At 42.9% G+C, this 24,028-nt stretch overlaps 2 protein-coding genes across 2 annotated transcripts; both read right to left on the bottom strand.

Moving 5' to 3' along the window:
• Positions 1-2,625: 2,625 nt before the first annotated feature.
• On the bottom strand, positions 2,626-3,663 carry LOC100676160 (melanoma-associated antigen B10-like). Its single transcript, XM_064278410.1, has one exon. The coding sequence runs from the start codon at positions 3,661-3,663 to the stop codon at positions 2,626-2,628; it is 1,038 nt and encodes a 345-aa protein (XP_064134480.1).
• Positions 3,664-18,887: 15,224 nt separating this feature from the next.
• On the bottom strand, positions 18,888-21,039 carry LOC135228925 (melanoma-associated antigen B10-like). The gene is made up of 2 exons (XM_064278409.1): positions 20,012-21,039; positions 18,888-18,919 (listed from the first exon to the last, which is right to left on the bottom strand). Exons 1-2 carry the CDS (start codon positions 20,982-20,984, stop codon positions 18,888-18,890), a joined length of 1,005 nt encoding a protein of 334 aa, XP_064134479.1. The 5' UTR covers positions 20,985-21,039.
• Between the last annotated feature and the right edge of the window lie 2,989 nt (positions 21,040-24,028).

Below are 24,028 nucleotides of genomic sequence, written 5' to 3'. Positions count from 1 at the left end.
TGATTCCTTATCTGTTACTTATGGGAGAGGCTTTGGTTTTTGACCACCATAGAAAACTCGTTCACTGATGTGTATGTTCAGTGGCCAGTCTCAAATAATGGACCCCATTAAAATCCTACTGCAAATATCAAGGTAATCTCTGAAACCTCCTCTCTATCTTCAGGGTTATATCCCCAAACCAGTAGATTCTGTACCAAATCATACTTAACTCACCAGATGATTTGGGAGCAAAAATACTTTGGGAATGTGATGGATGTGCTCAGCGGGGATAAGGGGGTGTCTAAACTTCACTACCAAAGTGAAAAATTATGTGAAAGGGTCTGTTTTTATCAGAGGACTTCAACAGTAAGGGATGGACAGGCAGGGGGAGACTGTAGGGAGTTGGAGGCTCTAAGTCAGGGGAGGGTGGGTGATTCTGGGCTGTCTGTTCCACTGGGGGCAGGTGCAGCCTCCAGAGAAGGAGTCAGTGATAAGCTGGTCAGTGAGTCAGGAGCCAGAGTTGGACAGGAGGGCTCAGTGGGGCAGGCCTAGTGGGAAGGGTGCTATAATATGGGAAAATTCTGGGACTGGACCCATGTGGTGGCATCTGGGCAGGGTCAGATCTCTAGGATCCTGGGGATAGTGGCAGGAGGATATAGGCAAATGAAGCCCCCTGTCAGTCCCCAAATGTGGCTGGTTCTCACTTTCACCTTCCTTCTTTAGACCTGCTTTTATTAATTTGGGCAGTTTCCTTTTTATCGCATGACAGACAATTTGAAGCAGTGAGAAGAAAAGTGATTTAAGAGATACAAGGACTGCCTGAGGCTGAGAAGAGTGGAACACTCTGTGCGGTAAATGAATTCAGACCAGGGGTCCAGTGATGTCGCTTACCTACTAGCCGTGTGAACTCAGGCACATTACCAAACTCCTCAGGTTCTTCATCAGTGAAGTGATTTGGTAAATGCTCTCTTCTAGGACTGCTGGAATGTGTGTAATGTATATAAAGCATCTGGCACCATGTGCGTCATTCATTGAGACTTTAAAGACTGGACATTATTACAATGATCGTTTTGATCCCAGATGATACCACCCACTCCACTGAGATTTGGTTTTTATTTTTTTCTTTTTTAAATCCAGGAGATGTCAGAGAATATGCCAGGCTGTAGATTAGCATGACAAATAAAACTTCAGTAAATCTTCCCCCTTAGAGGATATATTATTTAATGTGGCTGTTGGGGAGTCTTCCCCATCTGGATACAACTGAAAACTCCTAGAATTTGTGCCAAGGGCCAACTTTTCCCCTCCCTCCCTCCCTCCCAGCTGCATTTAGATGAAACCAAACCCATTGCCATCGAGTTAGTTCTGACTCATTTTCATTTATTTCACTCCCACCAAATATCTAGCTTAGGTAGAGCTTGCCCAATAACCCAAGGTAATTTAAATAAATAATCTTTTAATGGCGTGGGCTCTGGCTCTCCTAGGCGGGACAAAAGAGTGTCAGTCCACCAGCTTCTGGGAGTATCTCACTTCAAGGGAGTATCACCCTCATTTCTCAGAAATTTACTGGCGATGATGTGCATGAAACACCCAGTCAGTGTTTGTGGTCAAGTGCACTGGAACAAGAGCACAGGACATCTTCCAGTCCTGCCCCAGCTGGGGATTCCTCTCTAGTTTATCTATGATCCCAAAATAACTGCTAAAAGCAGTTCTCCGTCCCAGGCTTAGTCTCTCTATTCTGAGACACTCATTTGAGTGTCCTCTGCACACCACTCCCACAGCCTCATTTGATCCACCACCCAACTTAATTTAATATTAACTCACCCTGGAGGACTTACAGTTTTCCAAAGTCCCAAACTGCCTTGCCTCAGGGCATTCACACTTGACTGCTCTCATCTGGGCCCCTCCCGTACCTCCTCACTCCTTCTAATTTATCCTTTATGTCTTAGAGGGTTATCTCATCATCTTCCTTATTTGACTGCTGTTCTTGGTCTCCAAAATTCTGTGGGCAGGGTCTGGGTCTTGTTTATCCTAGTATTTCCAGTACTATCATGGAGCCTTCCAAAGAGCAGTTACCCAATTAATGCCTAAGGAATAAACGAGCCAGTGTGCAAGAGGTTTAATTTATTATGCTTTAATTTCTCCAACCTTCTTAAATAAACTAAGCAAATCCAGCTATATGACTTTTAATTTTATAGAATAGGATAGAAGGAAAAACAGAAGCCAAGAATTGAACGCTTTTTACTTTTTTTTTCTATTTCCTGATGGCAACTATTTTATTGCTGACTTCTTTCATATTTCTAAGGAAATGCCTATTTCAGTGCCTTCTTTTCTTGTTCCAGATCACTAAATAAGATGAAAGGTTTCCTAGCTTTTCTTGTAAAACAGCAAAACTCTTAAATCTGGTAAGCAGCAATACATAACCTATATCATTCATACACTTAGATTATAAAGCTAATGAAAACTTTTAAAAGAGAAACATTTGAAAACTTTGAACAACAACAACAAATAAGTCTAGAAATAACTCATGAAGAACAGGAACAGAGATATGATATGCACTGTTCACTCTAGCCCCACCTCGACCCCCCACTACTTAGAAGGTTGACTGCTCTCTTTAAACATGAAGTGAAGAAACTGCTTCAGACTTCACTAGGGGTGGAAGTAGCTGCTGGGAACTCTGATATGTGCGCTGACTATAGCATTAGTGCGAGCCAAAGCAGCAAATCTATTGCGGGCTCGCTCTTCTTCTTCTCTCAAAGCCTCTTCATACCAGTATGGGAAGGCATTAGGTGTGGTATCATGGACCTTGGCCAAAAACTCCAGGACTTTCATCTTGCTGGTTTCAGCATGGGCTCTGGGACCCCACAGGAATTCGTAGCGTGGAGGATCACTGTTGGGCACCTGCCGGTACTCCAGGTACTTTTCCTGCACCAAATCTTCGGTGATGAGCTTCTTGGGCTCCCCATAGATGAAGTGCTTCCTTCCTGCATATATTCCCATCACATTAAGCACCTCCCAGATATCTTCCTCCGTGGCACGGTTGCCCTTCATGAAGATCACACACAGGACCGTCATCAGGAGGCCGGTCTTGGGCATAATCTCACCACTCAGCCTCTCATCACGGTTGCGCTGCAATTTGCTGATAAGAGCATAGCAGTGTCTGGTGGTGTCGACTTCCTTCACATCAATGCCAAAGGCCAGCACCATGAGCTCAGATGCTCTCCTGAGGATCTCATGGAAGTGATCCTTGTGCTTTTTGATGACATACTTCAGCATGTCTTCCTTTGTTATGGTTTCTTTCATGTTATACTTGCGCAGCAGGAACTGAACCAGCAAAATCGCCTTCTGGTCTAGAGGGGTTCTGCCTGAACGATCAGTGGTGGATGAGGCCTGTGAGGTGCCAGGCCTTTCTTCATCTTGCATGGTGGCACGTTCATCGGATCTTTCGTCTGAAGTACCTGCAGGAGCTATAGTGGTGAATAGGGCTCTTCGAGGCCCCTGGCCAGTGCTGCATGACTCAGCAGTAGGCGAGCTCTGGGCAGTAGCCCCCAGATCAGGAGTTGAGGAGGAGGGGGACCCTTCCTCCTTTGCTGCAGTGGCCTGAGCACTCTTGAGACCCTCGGTCTCACTTCGGGCCTGGCGGCGTTTTTCACGGGCCCGGAGCTTACTTTTACGACCACGAGGCATGATGACTGCAGTCAGGGACAGCAGGCAGAAGTGTGGGCAGAAGGGCAGGTGATGTGGAGGAGGGAAGCTGAGAAGGTGTGCACACCTTCAACAGGGAGATACTGCGTCAGAGGTTTTCCTTGAGGGCACTTCTTTAGCAACCCACAGGGCTCCTGTTCTCCTGATCAGCCTGTCCCTTGAGAACCCTGTGGAGGAAGTTAGAGTATGCTTAGGCTTTATAGTGCCAATCCTTCCTGGGGCTTACTGAGACTGAGAGCAGAATCTGGCAGGTCTAGGCTCTGTGCGGCCCCCTCTGTTCTGGGGTAGGGTAATCCTCTCAGTTTACATTCAGGATCATCATGTCAACTACTGGGCCCCCTCCCCCATGTTGCTCTTAAGGTAAAACCCTTTATACCAAGAACTTCACCTCCTTGAGACTTACCCCCAAACACAAGGAAGGGAGGGGCTCCTCAGCTGGTAACTCCACCTGAGACCCCCAAAACTGACAACAGGAAAAACATCTTATGGCACCCCCTTTCTCCCGGATTAGTGTTTTCAGTCATCACTCATTAGGCCACCTTTATTAAACCATGACCCCCCACAACCCGTGACCCCTGAGGGAAACAGAAGGGCTCTCTGCTTGACAGCCTTGCCCCGGGCCTCCAAAGGTGGTCCGCCGGGGTAGGACTCTGTGCAGGCCTCTCTGCTGTGGGGTAGGGTGTCCCTTCAGCCCTCACTCAGGGTCCTCTTTTTGACTCCGTATGGCGTCTGAGATTTCTCCCTCTGCTGACCTGAGAACACCAGTTCTGAGCAAGACCTTCATTCCCTGAGATCCCGAAACGGAACTAAGAGGGCGTTGAGCCCAACAGCCATACTTCAGGCTCCCATGGGGGAGGGTGGGGCAGAGCGGGGCGGGGCTCTGTGGAGCTCCGCGGGGGGGGGCAGGGGAAAGGGGGGCGTGTCCTGCAGTTCTCCCTAAGGGTCCTGACCTTGACTGTCAGCGTGGCTTCTGCCCTCTCCCCTCTGAATATCTGATGCTACATTCCTCAGACCAAGGCTGCCACTCTTGCAGGCCCTTGAGGTAAAAGTAGGGGGCACCTCATGCTAATAGCTCTGCCCTGGGCCTCCCAAGGATGACAGCAGGGGCAGGGGTCTGTGGGGTTTCCCTCTGTTCTGGGGTGGGTGGTCCCGCCAGTCCTCTGGGGGGAGGGGGCAAGAGCGTCTTCCTCTTGGTGTCTTTACTAAAGGCTCCCTGGGAAATAACAACTCCCTGAAAGCCCTGAGCTATCACCCTACTGCAAATCTTGCAGAGTGAGTCAGAGTCCTAGGCTAGATGCAAAATGGGAACGCTGCAACACAACGCAGAGGGCTGGGGACTCGGGATAGGTGGTGTTGCCTATCAGAGAAAAAACACACTGACCCATGGGGTACGTTCACCAGCCAAACTCAGACTTTTGGAAGCCTTCTGTTCTAAAGTATCTACTTTCTAAGAAGAGGCTGTGCCACATGATTTTGTGAGACCCAGACCTTTGGACATTATCTAACATTGCCCAGCCCAGTAAAGTAACTTTTACTTTTTATTTTTGACACTCACTCATAGTAAGAAATACAGATACATCTTTACCAAGAGTTTGTATTTGCTTGTGTGTATATATTGTTTTCATGAAAGAATACTTACCTGGCTATGTATGATTCCCTCTTACCATTCTTTACATTCGATTATAATACTATTATTTTTTAAAGGTTTGTTCTCACCCTCAAAAGAGCACAGCCTCTGGAGTCATACTGCCTTAACCAAGCCAAGCTTTTGTGCCATCCTTAATATCACCTGTGGGTCTGAGGTGCTGACTCAGTGAAGCAGTAGAAATTGTCCCCAGGCACACTGAGAAGAAGCAAAGGCAGAACTTTAAAATATTCCCTTCAAATGATCCTGTCATCTGCCTTCTACTGCAGGATACAGACCTGTCTCAACTTTAGAACACACCCCCTACCTGCCCACACACGAGTACTAGTTCCACAGATTTAGTCTCTCCCAGAGGTTTTGGGTTTTTGTTGTTTTGCTATTGTTAATATTGTTCTTTCATCTTCCTTTCTACAGCTTCTCTAGAGTTTGTTTCAGGAAACAGCAGCCCTTGTGTGGTTGCCATCTTGGAAGCTACAAGTAAACACTAAATCTGTAAATAATTTAAGGAGAATTGACATCTTTACAATATTCTTTCCCACATGAATAAACATAGAGTACTGCTTTATTTATTTGGAACTTTTTCCCTAAGTCTATTAGTAATTTTTATAGTTACCTACAAAAAGATTATATCTATTTTTGCCAGGTTTCTTTTTAGGTAAATTTTGGACATTGTGCTATTGGAATTGGAATATTTTCTATTACTGGTCCTAATTAGTTATTGATTTTGTATGGCTACGCTCCTGAATTTGCTATAGTGATTTTCTCTACAACAATTTTCTGACATCTCTTATTCATTTGAGTATTTTGTGCACTGGTCCCTTTCAGTTTTCTAAGTAGAGGATGTATTGTCACCATTTATTATCTTTCTTTTCAATATTCTTACCTCTTATTTATTTTTACATTCTTATTTCTCTGGTTATGTATTCCAGTACAGTCCAGTAGTAGAGGTGGTACCATATATCTGTGTCTTAATGGGAATGTTCCTAGCATTTCACATTTATGTAAGTTTGCTGTAGATTTTAGGAAATGGAAATTTCCTTTCTAATGTTATTTTGCTAAATTTTTATCATGAATTGGTGTTGATTTTTTTCCAAGGGCTTTTTCTGCACCCCTGGACATGATCAAATGCCTTTTCTCCTCTAATCCACTAATATAGAGACATGCCAGCTGACAGTTTCTTCTAATGTTATATTATCTTTGCATCTTTGCATGAATAGGACATTGCCTATTTCTTTATTTAATTAAATTATATTGGACATGCTATAAATTTATTTAGATTAGGTACCTTTATGTGAGTGAGGTTGGCTCAAGTGTTCTTGGGGTATTTTTATCTGTTCTTTATATCAAAGACAGCATGCCTGTTAACTTCAATTTAGTAATTTCCCATCTTTTTGTATGGTTTGGAAGAGTTTACTTAAGATTGCAATTCATTTTTCCCTGATCATTTGGTGTAACTTGCTACAAATCTGGCTGGTCCTAGAATATTTTGAGGAGAGATAGAGCTTAGATTAGAGATTCAGTTTGTATTTTTTTTAATTAAAGTTTTCTGTTTCTGTTGGAAACAATTCGGTCAATTACATTTCTTCAAAAATTGTTCAATTTCACTTGGATTTCAAATTTTGATGCACGATATTTAGAAATAAAAATGATTTACTAGAGAAATTCTCAAACATGCACACAACAGTATGGAGACTAGTATAAGTGAACCCAATACGCCTGACACTTAGCTTCAACAATCAATAGTTAAAGGTAGAAGCTTGATGAGATTAAGGCTTTTTTTTAATTGTGTATTAGCAAGACCACTCCAGAGGTAATGCTGTACACTTTACACTTCCATTAAGAGGAACAGAGTGTCTGTGTGTCTCCCTTTGTGGTGATTCTTGCAGTTATTGATTATCATCACCTTTATTCATTAATCCATTAGGGGTTGCAGGATGGCAATTCTCTAATTTCTATCATTCCTTCTGAGATTCTTATCTGAAAAACTTCTATAGGTAAAATCTTACCTTCCTGGTCTACCATTTGGATACCCTGAGGTAATAGTAAAACATATTTATGGTGTTCTTGTATATTAAATCTCTCTTGCACCTATATTTTGTACAGTTTTATTTTCGACAGCATTGGGTCTGGTGGGCTGGGTAACATCACTTATTTATACTTTTTCTTTTGTAGTTGATAACACTTACAAAAATTATATATTTTAAAAATATTTTCCAAGAACTGGCTTTAGTTAGTTGGTTTTACTATTATCTATTTTCTTATTTTGCATTTATCTTCATTTTTTCCTACTTTTTACTTCTTTAGGTTTAATATGTATTTGTTCTCTAGCTTCTTGTGTTGCTTGCACATGTTAAATATTTGTTTCCTAATAGATCTGTTTAAGGCTATAATTGTCCTTCTTAATATCACTTGAGCTGTATCTCACTAGTAGTGGTATAGAGCTTTGTGTGTATGCTTAAAAAGTTTACAACTTGACTATATCTTCTATTTCACATGGTAGGAAAGCAATAAGTGTAACTGGTTACATGCAACAGTCAATGATTATCTAGGGCAACAGAAACATATATTTAAATCAGAGGGAATTTAATGCAGTAAATTGATTACTCAAGTGCTAGAGAAGCCACACAGGGAAGAGTCAGAAAACCTAGTAATTGGCAACATAAATAAATCATTCCCACCTCTAGGGTAGAGGTACAAAGAGAGGAAGTATTGTTACTAGAGTCTAGGAGTTAGGGTTAACATGATCAAGAACCATGGTGGACCAAGTTGATGGGGGGTAGAGCCATGGAGAAGATGTAGCCATTGAAGGAGAAACCACTTGATACAGAGAGGAAGAAAGAGAAAAATGCTGGGCACTCTCATCTTCCTGAGCTCTAATCTACTGCTGATGTCCCCTGTTGCATGAAATGAAATGGCAGCAAAATGTTGGAGAGTCTAGGAATTGGGTTTAATCTTTTATGACAGAGGGCAGAGCAGTGAAACAGTTTAGGAGTGGTTCTGAGGGCAAAATAGCTTCAAGAATGATAAACCATATTGACAAATTAAATGAAAAAATCATATCTAAATTGATGCAGGAAACTGTTTTATTAAAATGAGTATTCATTCATGACAGAAAAAGATGTTATCAGACTAGATAAAGGATAAAAAAAAAACCTAATATCTACCAAAAAAAAAAGTATAGAACAAGCATACTTAATGTGGAAACGGTGAGAACTTTTGTTTTCAAATTGGGAAGTAGACAAGGATTCCTCGTATTACCATTTCTATTCAACATTTTAATAAAAATATGGCATAGTGCTGTAATTGGAATCAGAAGAAATCAAAGGGATAGGGATCGAAAATAAGACACACGGTTAATATAATTAACAGATGATTAGACTATGTATGATGAAAATCCAAAAGAACTAAAGATAAACTCTTCAATCAAAAAATTTTAAAGGGTGCTTGGTATAATATCAACGTATAAAAATAAACTTTTCTATATCAACAAGAAGTATCAAAACTTATGGGATACAGCAAAAGCAGTGCTCAAAAGAAAATTTATAACTGTAAACACCTCCATTAAAAATAAGATCTAAAATCAATAATCTAACTTCACATCTTAAGGAAACTAAATGCAAAATCAGCAGAATGAAGGAAATCACCAAGATTAAAACAATGAAATGTAAAATAGGAAATCAATAGAAAGGATTAATGAAACTAAAAGTTGGCTCTTTGGAAATATCAACAAAATTGACTAGCCTTTCAACTAGAATGACTAAGAAAAAGAAAGAAGCAAATAAAATTAGAAATGAAGGTGGGGACATTACTACCAAACTTACAGAAATTAATAAGATTATAAGAAAATACTATGAACGATTGTATGTCACCAAATTATATAATCTAAATGAAACAGGCAAGATGCTAAAAACACTCAAATTACCAAAACTGATTCAAGAAGAAGTAGAAAATATCAAAAGACCTATAACAAGTACAAAGATTGAATCAGTAATCCACCACCTCCAAACGAAGAAAGGTCTAAGACCAGACAGTACCCCTGGTTAATTCTACCAAACATTTAAGGAGGAATTAACACCAATCCCTCACAAATTCTTTCAAAATATACAAAAGGAGGAAACATATTTATGAGGCAAGCATTACCCTGATACCAAAGCAAGACAAAGATACCACAATAAAATAAAACTACAGGCTTTGTGAATATAGATGCAACCCAACCTTAAACAAAATACTTGCAAATTGAATCCAACAGCACATTAAAAGGATTATATGCCATGACCAAGAGGGATTTATTCCAGGAAAGCAAAGGTGGCTCAACATAAGAAAATCAATCAATGTAATATACTACATAATAGAACAAGGAGAAAAATGATCATCTCAATAGACGCAGAAAAAGCATTTGACAAAATTCAACACCCTTTCATGATAAAAAACACTCAGCAAAATAGGAATAGAAGGGAGATTCATCAAACTGGTGAAAGGCATTTCTGAAAAAAAAACACGGGTAGCATCATGCTCAAGGTGAAAGGCTGAAAACGTTTCCCCTAAGACAAAGAACAAGATAAGAAGCACTGCTATTCAACACTGTACTGAAAGTTCTCACCAGAGCAATTAGGCAAGAAAAAAGTAATGAAAGACATCCAGAATGGAAAGGAAGAAATATAACTATTTCTATTCACAGATGATGTGATTTTATTATATAGAAAATCCCATAGAGTCCACACACACAGAGAAAACCTACCAGAGCTAACAAATCAATCAGTAAAGTTTCAAGGTACAAGATCAACAAACAATAATCAGTTGTGTTTCTATTCACCAGCAATGAACATTCTGAAAAAGAAATTAAGAAAATGATTCAATTTACAGTAGCATTTAAAAGAACAAACTACCTAGGCACTGGGTTTTTTGGGTACCTAGGAATAAATTTTGGAATAAATTTAACCTAGGAAGTGTAAATGTAAATTAAATCCACAAAGAGATGCCATTACACATCTAGAGAATGGCTAAAATAAAAATTTTCTAAAAATATTAAGTGTTGGTGAGGCTGTGGAGCAACTGCCTCTATAATACATTCATAATGAGAATGTAAAATTTCAAGGTCACTGAAAAACAATCTATTAGTTTTGTATAAGTTAAACATACACTTACCATATGATCAACAGGTCACTCCTGAATATTTATCCTAAATGAAAACTATTCATAGAAGCTTCATTTGTAATAGTCAAAAACTAGACACAACCCAAATATCTTTCAACAGATGAATGGATAAGCAGACTGTGTTACATTTATACAATGGGACACACCAATAGGAAGCAACAGACTATTGATACAAACAACAACTTGTATGAATCTCAAGGACATTTTGCTGAGTGAAAAAAAAAAGCCTATGAGGTATGATTCCATTTATATAAAATTCTCAAAATGACAGAATTACAGTAAGGTAAAAGATCAGGCACAAAAGATCAGTGATTACCAGGAAAGTATGATTACAAAGGGGTCATAGCAGGACATTTCTTTAGGGTATTGGAACACTCTGACTAAAATCTATACATGGGACAAAATTTCATAAAACTACACCAAACAAGATAACATGAAACGAAATAGTACAACAACAACAAAAGCAACAAGTGAATATTAAAACTGATTAAATCCAAATTAGACTGCAGTTTAGTTAATAATATTTCTGAACTTTGGTACTATCATATCATTATGTAAGCTGGGTACTATAGCACTGTTTTTTGTTTTTTTTTTTTTTAGAGTTATTTAAGTTGGTATCTTTGGAGTAAGCAGGGAGAAAAGTACACAGGAACTCTCTGTATTGTATTTGCAATTTCTGTATAAATCTACAATACTTTTAAACAGTTTAAGGATTTCTAGTTTCATCTCCAACATCTAAAGAGCTTGTAAGTTATCACTTCCATCTTTGCAACAAGAAATAGAAAAACTGAAAATCAATGACTTTCCTTGTACTCATCAGAGAACAGAGGTCAGAAGGCAAATTTCCACCTTGAAATCTGGAGCATCCAGAGAGATAATAACAGATCTGCTAACTTGGAGCAGAAGTCATTGGAAGGCATAGAGGTAGGACCAGTTACTTTATTAGTAATGTTGACGATTTGCTGGAGACTGAATCTGGACTGGTATGAGACTACGAAACTCCTGAATACTGAAATCACAGAAGGGACCCCAAAATTTTGTAGGCTTTCCGTCTAGGAACCTCACCAGATTTTCATGATAAGGATCTGAGAAAAAGTCCCTGGTGGCTTTGGCAGGAGGAGGGGGAAGAATAACCATTGTCTAATCCTCCCAGATTCTTCTCCATAATAAAGGCCTACTCTCCAGGGTTCAGCACTGGGTTCTCCAGTGTAATTCAGAAACTTTACCCCACCTAGGGGAAAGAATTTCTACCCCAGTCTAAAAAACCAAACCCTTTGCCATCCAGTGGATTCCAACTCATAGCGACCCCTTCAAAAGAAGCCCTGGTGGTGCATGGGTTAAGTGCTAGGCAGTTAACAAAAAGGTTCAAACCCACCTGCCACTCCACAAGAGAAAGATGTGGCAGTCTGCTTCCTTGAAGATTACAGCCTAGGAAACCTCATGGGGCAGTTGTACTCTGTCCTATAGGGTTACTCTGAGTCAGAATTCACTTGACAGCAAGGGGTTTGGTTTTTTTTTTTTGTTGTTGTTGTTGTTGTTCTAGCCCCTTAAGCATTCCTGTCTCATCCAAGGCGGAAAAAAATACCAACACATACACAGTAGACAGGGGATAGGGCTCTAAAGAAGTAGATTAGGAATGGTGGAGCCAGAGAGGAAGCAGAGGGCAGGGAGAGTGGGAGTAAGTGGCAAACTATACTCCTAGAGGAGGGACAGAAACACTTGTGATGGCCACACTCCCTGGACACAGGCCTATGAAAATACTGAGATTTAATTGGAACTTTATAGAACCCTGTCCTATACTCTACCACCAGAGCAGCAAACCTCCAGTATAATAGCGATGAATTACAGCTGAAAGAGCTGCGAAATACAGATGCTTTCTGAGGAACACTACAAAGAGAAGCCCTAAAACTACAAAGAGAAGCCCTAAAGCAAAGAGGAGAAACAGAGGAAAGACAGGAATTTGAAGCCTCTGATACCTGTAGCTACAACAAACGTTAAACAGAGGCCAACTCCTAACCACATTAGCATAAATTCTCACCCTAAAGGCATATTTCCCTCTGTACCTAACGCTGATATATGTCTGGCTTTCAAGAAAAATTTTGGGTTCAAGAAAAAATTACAAGACATACCAAAAAGATTAGTATAGATTAAAAAAACAGATGGATAAATACAGAAATAATTATATATGTACATTACATACATTTGCATATATGTGCGTATATTTTGCAAGGTCTATCTGTTGAGAGGGCTTAGAAGCAACAAGACTCTAGTAGCAATAGAACAATTTGAGCGACAAAATTAATAACTTAATACTGGATTATAACCTAAGTATAAAATAAATATCCATGAATCTATACTTCTATAAATAAATGATTGGATAAACACATATGTGGGGAAAAACAGACAAATATTTAACACAGAAGAATTCCAAATAATTTTTATAGATACTCCACCCTCAAAGAAGTGGAGCATAACTCCACACTTCTTAAGCATGGGCTGAGCATAGCAACTTTCTTCCAAAGAACACACTTTGGAAAGGGGAAAAAAGAGTAACTTTACAGTGCAGAAACCTGACAAACAGTACCTCAGCCAGGTAATCAAAGTGAACACAATCAGTGATAAGTCATAGTGATGGTATGTACCCTTAATACAATGTGATGCAAATGGCACTTTACTCGTGTGGTCTTCCCCCCAAAAACACATAACACAAGTCTAATCATGAAAAAAACATCAAGCAAATCTCAACTGAAGGGCATTCTACAAAATACCTGATTCCCCTAAACTGTCAAGGATATCAAAAACAAGGAAATCTGAGAAACTGTCACAGTCTAGACGAGCCTAAGGAGAAATGATCCCGGGACAGAAAAAGGATATTGGGGGAGGGGGGAACAAAAAAAACCTTCAGATACCTGACTAAAATATACCCAAAAAACTCACTGTCTTCCAGTTGATTCCGACTCACAGCAATCACACAAGACAGATTAGAACTGCCGTGTCAGGTTTCCAAGGCTGTAAATCTTTACTGAAGCAGACTGTCACATCTTTCTCCCAAGGATCGAGGAGCGGCTGGTGAGTCCATTAAGGGTACTTTCGGTTAGCAGCCGAGCACTTTAACCATGGCACTATCAGGGTTCCTGGACTAAAGTATAAACTTTAGTTAATAATAATGTATCAGTATGGTTCATTACTTGTGACAAATTTATCATATTAACGTAAGATTCCAACAGTAGGAGAAAGTAGGAGCTGGGTATACAGGAACACTCTGTACTATCCCTGCAACTTTTCTGTGAATCTAAAACATTGTAAACTAATAAGCTTATTTAAAAACAAAGGGTTTTCAATAAACATGAATACTGCAACTTGTAGTACACATGACTAGTGTTCATCAATATACAGTATTTCACATTCGGCCACCCCTGCCTGGACCCTCCCAAGGCTGGCAGCAGGGGCGGAGCTCTGTGATGGCCTTCTCTGCTTTGGTGTAAATGGTCCTTCAGACCTTGCCCCGGGTCTCAACTTTACTTCTGATAGGGCCTGAGAATCCTCCCTGTGCTGGCCTGAGGACAACACCCTGGGTCAAGCCCTCATGTCCTTGAGTCCCCACAGGGGGAATTCAGAGAGCACAAAATCAGGTGATACCTGCTGGGGATTCAAAGCAGTGGCAGGACTCTGTACGGCCCTCTCCATCTGGGGTGGCCATCAACGATCCCCGCAAACCTCACCCAGGGTCTTTATCTTACCTCCTAGACTCCTTTTCTGCTGACTTGATGCTTCTCGCTCACAGCTCAGTCCTTATTTCCCTGAGACACCAGAGGCGAAAGTCAGGGGAAGCCACTTCCTGCCACCCTTGCCTGCAGCCTCCCAGGGCCGGCAGCTGAGGCTGAGCTCAGAGCAGCTCCCCTTGTTCTAGAGGAGGAAAAGTACCCAAGGTTCTCACTCAGGTGTCTGACTTTGACTTCTGGCCATGTCAGAACGCCTCCCTCTGCTGAACTGAGTCTCTAAACTTAGAGTAAGGTCCATTGTACTCCCTCACCCCGCCCCCCGCCCCCCACGGCAAACACACACACTGCGGCCCCCACCCCCAGCCACCAGAGGGTGAAATGAAGGGGTATCTGAGTTTAACAGTCATGCCTGGGCCGCCCGAGGAAGACACCAGGAGCAGGGATCTGTGCGGCTTCTGCTGTTCTACAGTGGATGGTTCTCGCAGACTTGCTTCAGGGTGTTCACCTTTATGTCTCTTAGGGCCTGAGGTCCTCCTGAGATCCTTACCACTGCTGGTCTGATGCTGACACTCTGGTCCAGTGCTTTCAACTTGCAGTGAAAGGTGATAACACATTTTACTACAGATCATGTAATGCCATTGGGAGCAACCGGTACAGAGTATTATTATTTTTTAATTCAATCAAGTCAGGGCTATTAACAATAATAAAGACAGAGCTTTGGACTCACATATGCCCACAACCCCCAGACAGTTTAACAGTGGGCTGCATCATCTCCAGTGGTACCCATTCTCCCTGTAAAATGTTTACATCTTGGGCCAGCCCCCTACCCAGGCAGTATCTGGTGACAATAATGAGAAGAACACAAAGTTACACTGCCTAACAGTGGGTACGGGGGATTCCAAGGTAGAATGGGGTATCAAGCATGCCTCTGGTCTTTTCATCCAGTAGATTGGCCCACTCAGATCATCCCACAACTTCAGGCTGGTAATGATGATTCAGAGATTTCCAAAGCCTATTCATGTAGTTTGTACAGGACCCACCAAAAGACTCCCCACCTTCTCTTCTTTTGATCTCTCCAACACCCTATGTGGAACTCTGAATTCTGAATCCTGACTGCCGTCTGCCTAGGGCTCTCTGGACTTGGTTTTGCACATGGTCTCTCTCATCGACTCTGGAAACTGATCTCTCCCTCAGGTCCTTCTAGTTGAGGGCGTCCTATCTGGACCCATTCTCAGGCACCTGGTCATCCTGACCAAATTCTTGGTTCTCCAAGTAAAGGCAAATGTCAGTTGACATTTGAAAACTTTGAAGATATGCCCAAAGAATCCTGATACTCATATATCACTGCAGAAATCTTGCTTTATATGGGTGAGGGATGAAGTTAGTTTTCTGCTCAACCTGATTAGGAAACAGGGAAATACAAACTAAAATAAGAGTGAGGCAGTATATTTTCACCCAGAAGTTTGACCAAAGTTTAAAAGGTTGATAAAATAAAATGCCTGTGAGAGTGTAGGTTATTCACATATATTAATATGTGAAAATATGAATTGGTGCAGTTTTATTGGAACAGAATTTCAGCAACATTTATAAACATTTACAACCCTCACATGCTTTCCACTTTAATCCAATTTGCACTTTGCTATATCTTTCCTATAAGAAACATGTGCATTTGTCCAAGAATTCACGTCCAACTGTTGATTTCAGCTCTATTAACCACAGTAACAAATGGGAAACAACTGATGGAGAAGAATGGTTAAACTAATTATGGCACATACACACTTAGGAATTCTAGAGAGTATTTAAAAGAGTGAGGTAGCTCTATACATGCTGTCACTGAAAGATCCTGCGTTCTTTTTATTAAGCGAGAAGCATAAGAGGCAGAACAATATGTACATTGTTCTCCATGTATGTTAGAAACTCACGATGTATTTTTATAGCACTGCTATGTAAGAAAAGAAACCCTGGTGGCACAGTGGTTAAGAGTTCGGCCGCTAACCAAAAGGTCACCAGTTCGAATCCACCAGGTGCTCCTTGGAAACCCTATGGGGCAGTTCTACTCTGTCCTACAGGGTCACTATGAGTCGGAATTGACTTGATGGCAATAGGAATGTTGTTTCCCCATGAACTCAGTAAGGAAAGCAAGACACAGTGGGATAAGCCTTTACAGTGTCTCCCATAAGCTGCTACATAGTAGATGCTCAATAAAGAACATTATACCTTGTCATAACAGCAGACCTCTTGAAACTTGGAGAAATTTTTGAGAAGGCCAAAGTGTTTTTGCAATTCACCAAATTTTACCAGTGCATACCATGTGACCAAAAAAAAAAAAAAAAAGCCAAACAAACCAAACCCATTGCCTTCGAGTCAATTCCAACACATAGCAACCCTACAGCTCCTTTTTCTTTTTGGGGGGAGGGTTATGTGACAGTTGTTTTTAAATACAGGACTACACCAATTTCCAAAAGGCCCCCGTAAATCACATCAATAAGGATTCACCCTTCCTCTCTCAACAGCGTCTTTCTGCACCACCCTTTACAATAACCTCTATAATCTCAATAAACTGAGAATTTTCTTCTTCCTTTGTGTGCATGGTCAAAATTTACCTTGTAAGTCTCTGCTACTATCACTTGATGACCAGTCTAAACACTTCAACAGGTGCAATTAGGCACACTAAGAAACGAGAATTTTCTCCTGGACCAGAAACAGACAAGAGTCAGGGGAAGAAAGGTAAATTTTCTTTCTTTTTTTTTTTTTTACTGGTTCATATCCAAGCTAGTATGACTGCTGAAGAAACATTTTCTACCTCCCTGATAGGCGAATTTTGCTCCACAAAGATTCCCATGCCCTTATCTCTGGAAGCGATGGATATGTTATGTTACATGACCAAAGGAAAGTTGCAGCTATAATTAAGGTTAGGAAAGCAAAACTTAAAAACAGGGATATTATACCAGATTGTCCTGGTGGGGATCCCTAGTGGTACAGCCATGGCTGGTGACCAGAAGGTTGGCAGTTTGAATCCTCCAGTAGCTCCTTGGAAACCCGATGGGACAGTTTCTGCTCTGTCCTATAGGATCGCTATGAGTTGGAATCAACCCAACTGCAACGGTTTGGTTTTTTGGTATCCTGGTGGGTCCAATGTAATCACATGATCTCTTACAAGAAGGCTGGGGCAGGACAGGGATGCAGCAGAGGGGGAAGCTTCAGGATGATTCAACAATCTATTACTGATTCAAGATGTAGGGGCCTGTGTACAAGGACTGGAGAGAGGTCCCTAGGAAGTATGGGACCAGGTGATAGCCAACAAGGAAACAGGTCCTAGTCTTCTAAGTCCAAAGAAGTAATTCTCCCAAAGAGCTGAATTCCAGAAACAACCCGAATGAGCTTGGGAGGGAATTCTTCCTAGGGTCTCCCAGAAAGAGCCCAGCCAGCCAGTAGCTTTATTTGAGCCTTTGAAACCCAGAGCAGAGAAACCAGCAGAACCTACCCAGACGTCTAACCTACAGAAATGTGACATAATAATGTGTGTTGTGGTAAGATGGAAACCCTGCTGGCATAGTGGTTAAGTGCTATGGCTGCTAACCAAAAGGTCGGCAGTTGAAACCCACCAGGTGCTCCTTAGAAACCCTATGGGACAGTTCTATTCTGTCCTATAGGGTCGCTATGAGTAGGAATCGACCCGATGGGAATGGGTTTTTGGGTTTTGTGGTAAGGCACTAAATTTGTGGTAATTCAATGTAAAAAAAAAAAAAAAGAAGAAGAAAACTACTACATCCTCTTGGAAGGATGCAAGAGTTCATAGGAATGCAGCCTCTGTAGATGGTTGCTATACCATGATTTCCTTGGCCCTTTGTCATCTACCACTTATGAGGGAATCATTGGTTCTTGATAAATTTGTTGATTAGTCTGTGTATGTATTCAGTGGCCAGCCTCAAATACAACCTCCTTTCTTTCTAACCTCATTTGCTTTCTGAAACTCCCTCTGTAACTTTAGGGTTAAGATATATCCTTAAACTAGGAGATGCTGTGCCGAATCAGACTCTATTTACAAGCTGATTTGGAAAATAACTTTGAGAGTGTTGGAGATATTCAGAAGAATGGGCAGCTGTCTAAACTTCACTGCCAAAGTGAAGTTATGTGGAACAGTTTTTTTTTTTTTTTAATCAGAGGAGTTGCATGGTGAGGGATGGGACAGGAAGGGGAAGGCTATAGGGAGTTGGATGTTCTAAGTTTGGAGTCTTCCTCAGCTGGACGCAACTCGAAGCTCCTAGAATTTGGGTCAAGGACTACCTCCTTTCCACCATTCCCACCTCCCTTCCAACTAAACCACCCTATATGCATTTATTTCACCCCCAGCAAAAATAAATTCCTTCCTTAGAGTTGGCTAAACTAGTCAAGATACTTAAAATGCTCTTTTAATGGAGTGGGCTCTGCTTCTCCTGGGCCAGAGCAAAAATTGCCAACCCAGTAGCTTCTCAGCATCTGACCTCAAGTGACCATCACCTTTTTTTCTCAAAATCTCCCTAAAGATGATGCATCTGAATCACATAGTTTGTGCATTGTATTCAATCACACCAATAGCTCAGGATACCTTCCCTTCTTGCCCCAGGTCAAGAATTCTAATTTTCCACGTTACCAAAGTAACTGCTAAAAGCACTTTCCCATTCTATTTGAGAGGCTTTGGTCTCTCAACTCTGAGACATGCCATCTGAGTGGCTGTCTCCTGCTGACACCTCATCTTACCTCCCTCCAACTTAACATAAAATTAACTAACCCTGAAGGATACGCAGCTTTCCAAGCCCCCAATTCCCTTGCTTCATGGCATTAGGTCCCTGGATGGTTCAAGTAGATTTCGATAGGCTGCTAACCTGAAGATTGGCGGTTCAAACCCACCCAGCGACACTGCGGAAGAAAGGCCTGGCAATCTGCTTCTGTAAAAATCACAGCCAAGAAAACCCCATGGAGAAGATCTACTCTGTGACACATGAAGCCACTGTGAGTAGGAATCAACTCGACTATAAACCGTCCTTCACAGCATTTACACCTGGCTGCTTTCATCTGGGTCTCCATCTCTTCACACCTTCTTATTTGTCCTTTAAGTCATAGGATTTATCTCACCATTCTCCTTAAATGATAACTGCTCCTAGACTCTAGAACTCTATGGGCAGAGGCTGGGTCTTGCTTATCCTAGCATTTTCAGTACTATCATGGAGCCTTCCAAATAACAGATGCTCAACTAATGTTTGAGGAATAACAGAGCCAGTGAGCAAGAAGTCCAATTTATTAGGATGTAATTTTTCTACATTCTTGAATATGCTAAGCATATTCAGGTATACATCTTTTAATATTGCAGAACAATAGAAGTGATAAGTGAAACCGTGAATTTATCATCTTTTACTTTGTTTTTCTTTATATCTTGATGCCAATTATTTTACTGCTGAGTTCTTTCACATTTCCAAGGAAATGCCTTTTCTGATGTTATCTTATTCCAGATGACTAAATAAGATGGAACATTTCCTAAACTGTTTTACAAAAGAATAAAACTCTTACTCTTAGGACTCATACACAGCAATATTTGACTAATCCCATTCAGAAACTCCAATGCTAATTAGACTTTCTATTAAAAGCAACAGCATTTTTTTCAAAAAAGTGTTCAAGACACCACACAGAACAGGAACACAAAGATGATAAACACTGTGCTGCCTCCAACTCAACCCAACCCCCCCCCTCAGCTACTTAGAATGTTGACTGCCATCTTCAAACACAAAGTGAAGAATCTTCTTTAGATTTCACTTGGGAGAGGAGGAGATGCTGGATATGGCCCTGGCACGTGCCTGAGCCATGGCACTAATTTGAGCCCTGGCAGCAACTCTGGCTTGGGCTCTCTCTTCCTCATCCTTCACGGCCTCTTCAAAGCAGGATGGAAAGGCACTAGGCGTGGTGTCACAGATCTTGGCCACAAACTCCAGGACTTTCATCTTGCTTGTTTCAGCATGGGATCTGGGACCCCACAGGAATTCGTAGTGTAGAGGATCACTGTTGGGCATCTGCCGGTACTCCAGGTACTTTTGCTTCACCATATCCCTGGTGATGAGCCTCCTGGGCTCCCCAAAGATGAAATGATTCCTGCCAGCATATAACCCAATCACATTCAACATTTCCCAGACTTGCTCCTCAGTGGCGTGGTTGCCATTTATGAAAATAATGCCCAGAACAGTCATCAGGATGCCGGTCGTGGGCACACCTATGTCATCACTCAGCCTCTCGTCGTAGGTTAATTCCAATTTGTTGACGAGGACATAGATGTGCCTGTTATGGTCCATTTTCCTCAAGTCAAGGCCAAAGACCAGCTCCAGGTGCTCAGAGGCTCTTCTAAGGATCTCAGGGAATTGGTTCTTGTACCTTTGGATTACATTTCTCAGCATATCTGCCTTCTTAATGGGCTCTTTCATTTGATACTTGTGCAGCAGGTAATGTACCATTATAACCACCTTCCTTTCTACAGTGTGTCTGCACAAGTGCTCAATGGTGGGCTGGACCTGCCTAGAGCTTGGACTTACTTGGTAGCTGGCACCTTCATTAGCTCTTGTGTATGAAACAGCTCCATCAGAAGTGATGGTGGGATTGATATGTGACAAAGCGGCTGGCAAACGATGGGAGGAATAAGAGGTGGGCTCCTCTTCGACTGCTGCAGTGGCCTGATCACCCGCTACATCCAGTGTCTCTTCTTGGGACTGACAGCGTCTCTTACGGGCACGGAGCTTACTTTTCCGACCCCGAGGCATGATGAGTCTGGTCAGAGGCAGAGCACAGCAGCGCACCTGGAAGAGAGAGGATGAGATGGTGTACACCCCTTCGTGAGAGAGATAGCATCTTAGTTTTAATGAAGAAAATCTCTGCAGGTTTCCTTGAGGACATTGCTCTAAGAAAACACTAGGCTCCTGTTCTCTGATCAGCCAGTCCCCTGAGAACTCTATAGAAGGAATTACAGCTGCTGCCTGCCAGCTCTACCTGGGGCTTACTGGAGTGACAGCAGAGGCTGATAATGGGACCCTCTCTGCTCTAGGGTGTGGAGGGCCCTCTTAATTCACATTAAGGAGCATCATATCAACTGTTCTCAGGGACCAGACCCTGTGGAGACTTCAGTTCTGGGAGATGGGTGTTTCTCTCAGTTCACATGCAGGGACATTACCTTGACTTCTGGTCAAACCTGGGATCCCTCTGTTCTAACTTCGTTTATGCTGACCCCTCATGCCAAAGCCCTCATCTCACTGAGAGCCTGGGGGAGGAACTGAGGAGGTAACTCATCTGATCATACCTGCCTGGGGACATCCAGGTGTGACATAGTGGCAAATCTATATGGGGCCCTCTCTGTCCTGGGATAATTAGGGTTTTGGCTCCTGGTAGGGCCTAAGACTTCTCCCTCTTCTGACCTGAGACCTATTTCCTAAGAGCAATGCCCTAACATCTCTGAAACCCTTGAGGAGGAAGCTGAGGAGCCTTAGCCTAAAATATCTGCCCCAGGGTTTCTCAGCGCTGATAACTCTCTGGAAGCCCTACTCTTCTGGGGCATGTGATGCCCACAGTCCTCACTCAGAGTCCTTATCTTGACTCCTGACAGTGCCTGGGACTCCTCTTTCTTCTGACCTGAGATCTATGCCCTCAGATCAAGATTTTCCACCTATCTGAAACCCAGGGTCAGAGTGAAGGGCCACCTTATCCTGCCACACTTGCCTGAGGTCTCCCAGGGCTGACAGTAGTGTCAGGCAGGTAGGGTATATATTACTCTCTCTTTTCTCGGGTGAGTAATTCCTTCAATTCTTAGGTTCTTTACCTTGACTCTTCCCCTCGTGTACCATGTCCCCTCTCCTCTAATGCTTGGGCTGCACGCCTGAGACCAGAAGCCTCACCTTCCAGAAACACCTCTATCTATGAAGTGAGGGGGTATCTCAGACTGACAGCCTTGCATCGGACATCCCAGAGCTGAGGAGGGACAGGACTCTGAGGGGTTCCATCTGTTCTGGGGTGAGTGGTCCTTTCAGTCCTCAGGTCCCTCATCATTACTCCTCAACCTGACAGACTGGTACCCTCCTTCCACAGACCGGAAGCCTATTCCAATCAGATAAAGGCCCTCATCTCCCTGATATGCTGGAGGGGGCAGTCAGGCGGCACTCACACTGAGTGAGCTGTTTAGGGCCTCTAAGGGCTGATCACAGGGTCAGGGCCTGACTCTGTGCCCCATTCTTCTGTGTAGGTGATCCTCTGAGTCCTTGCTCAGGGTCCTCACAATGACTGCTGGAAGAGCTTGGGACCCCTTCCTCTTATGTCCTGAGGCTTCCCCTCTCAGACCTAAGACCTCCACTCTCTGAGATCCCTTAAGCACAAAGTGAGGCTATGCCTCAGTCTCGCAACCCTGCCCAAGGGCTCCCAGAGAGAACAGTGGGGGTGGAGCTGTGTTGGGCCAGATTTATTCCTGATTCGGAGTTTCCCTCAGACCTCACTCAGTATCTTTACCTTCCCTCTGGCAAGTCTGGAACTCCTCCCTCTGCCGACCTGACACCATCCTCCTCCCCTCAAACTAAGACCTTCAATTCCCTGAGACACCAGAGACAGATCACGGAGCCTCACATCCTTCCACCCTCACCTGGCCTTCCCGTGGCAGATAGTATGGGCGGGGTCTTAAAGGCTCCGTCTATTCTGAGGGGAGTGGTTTCGTCAGACCTCACATAGCATCCTCACCTTTACTTATGTGAGGGCTTGGAACCCCTTCCTACACTAGTCGGAAGCTGAAACCCTTGTCCAAAGCCCTGATCTCTTTAAGTTCCCTCAGGGGGAATCCAGAGGGCGCTCAGAAGTTGCTACTTCAGGCTACTTCTGTGCGGTCCAGTCACTGCTGAACTCTGTGGGCGCCCCTCCCAATATAAAGAGAGGGCGTCCCCTCGAACCTCACTCTGGAACTTTACCTTACTCCCACACAGCCTGAAACACCTCCCTAAGCCAACCTCGTGCCGCCACAGCAAATCCTTTACTTCAGTCAGACACTAGAGGAGGAGCTCAAGGTGCGTCACTTCCGCTCGCCCTCCCGTGGGGTCTCTCAGGGCTGACAGCAGAGACGGGTTATGCGCAGCCGCGTCTATTCTGGGTGAATGGTTCGCTCAGACCTTGCTCATAGTCCTTTGTTGTACTTATATTAGGGTCTGAGACCTTTCCCTCTGCTAGCCTGAAGTGGACACCCTGGTCCAATGCCTTCAACTCATTGAGCTCTCCCAGAGATAATTCAGAGGGCACTCAGAGGGCAATGGGGGAAAAACCCCGGTGGTGTAGTAGTAGTTAAGAGCTACGGCGGCTCACCAAAAAGGTTGGCAGTTCGAATCCACCAGGCTCTCCTTGGAAACTGTATGAGGCAGTTCTGTTCTGTCCTATAGGGTCGCTATGAGTCCGAATGGACTCGGCAATGGGTTTGCTCTTGTTTTGTTTTGTTTTTCCAGAGAACCGTATTACAAGGGATCCCTGGCTGAGCCTGCCAGGGCTGAAAAAAGCGGTGGGACTCTGTGAGGACCCTCCAGTCTGGAGTAGGCAGTGCCCTGAAACCTCAATTCCAGGCAGGACCTGGAAATCCTCCCTCAGCTATCCTGACACAACGACCTTAAGACCAATGTCTTCACTTCCTTGGCACCCCAGGGGCAGAAGGCAGGGGAGGCCACTTCCAGTCACCCTTTCCTTGGGTTTCCAAGGGCTGACTGGAGTGGTGGGGCTCTGTATTGCCCTCTCTGTTCTGAGGTTGGTAGCTCCCTCAGACATCACTGAAGGCTCTCACCTTTACTTCTAT

Source organism: Loxodonta africana, chromosome X, assembly GCF_030014295.1.
Source record: "Loxodonta africana isolate mLoxAfr1 chromosome X, mLoxAfr1.hap2, whole genome shotgun sequence".
Taxonomy (NCBI): domain Eukaryota; kingdom Metazoa; phylum Chordata; class Mammalia; order Proboscidea; family Elephantidae; genus Loxodonta; species Loxodonta africana.
The sequence above is the reverse complement of the archived record's forward strand: the minus strand, read 5'-3'. Positions and strand labels throughout refer to the sequence as shown.

Excerpts from the sequence above, each read along its gene's own strand:
- LOC135228925 (XM_064278409.1), bottom strand. The coding sequence starts at position 20,984 with ATGCCTCGGGGTCGGAAAAGTAAGCTCCGTGCCCGTAAGAGACGCTGT. Across the intron at positions 18,920-20,011 it reads ACGTGCCAGGGCCATATCCA|ACAGCCACTCAGATGGCATG; the intron begins GCATCTCCTCCT and ends TGTCAGCAGGAG.
- LOC100676160 (XM_064278410.1), bottom strand. The coding sequence starts at position 3,663 with ATGCCTCGTGGTCGTAAAAGTAAGCTCCGGGCCCGTGAAAAACGCCGC.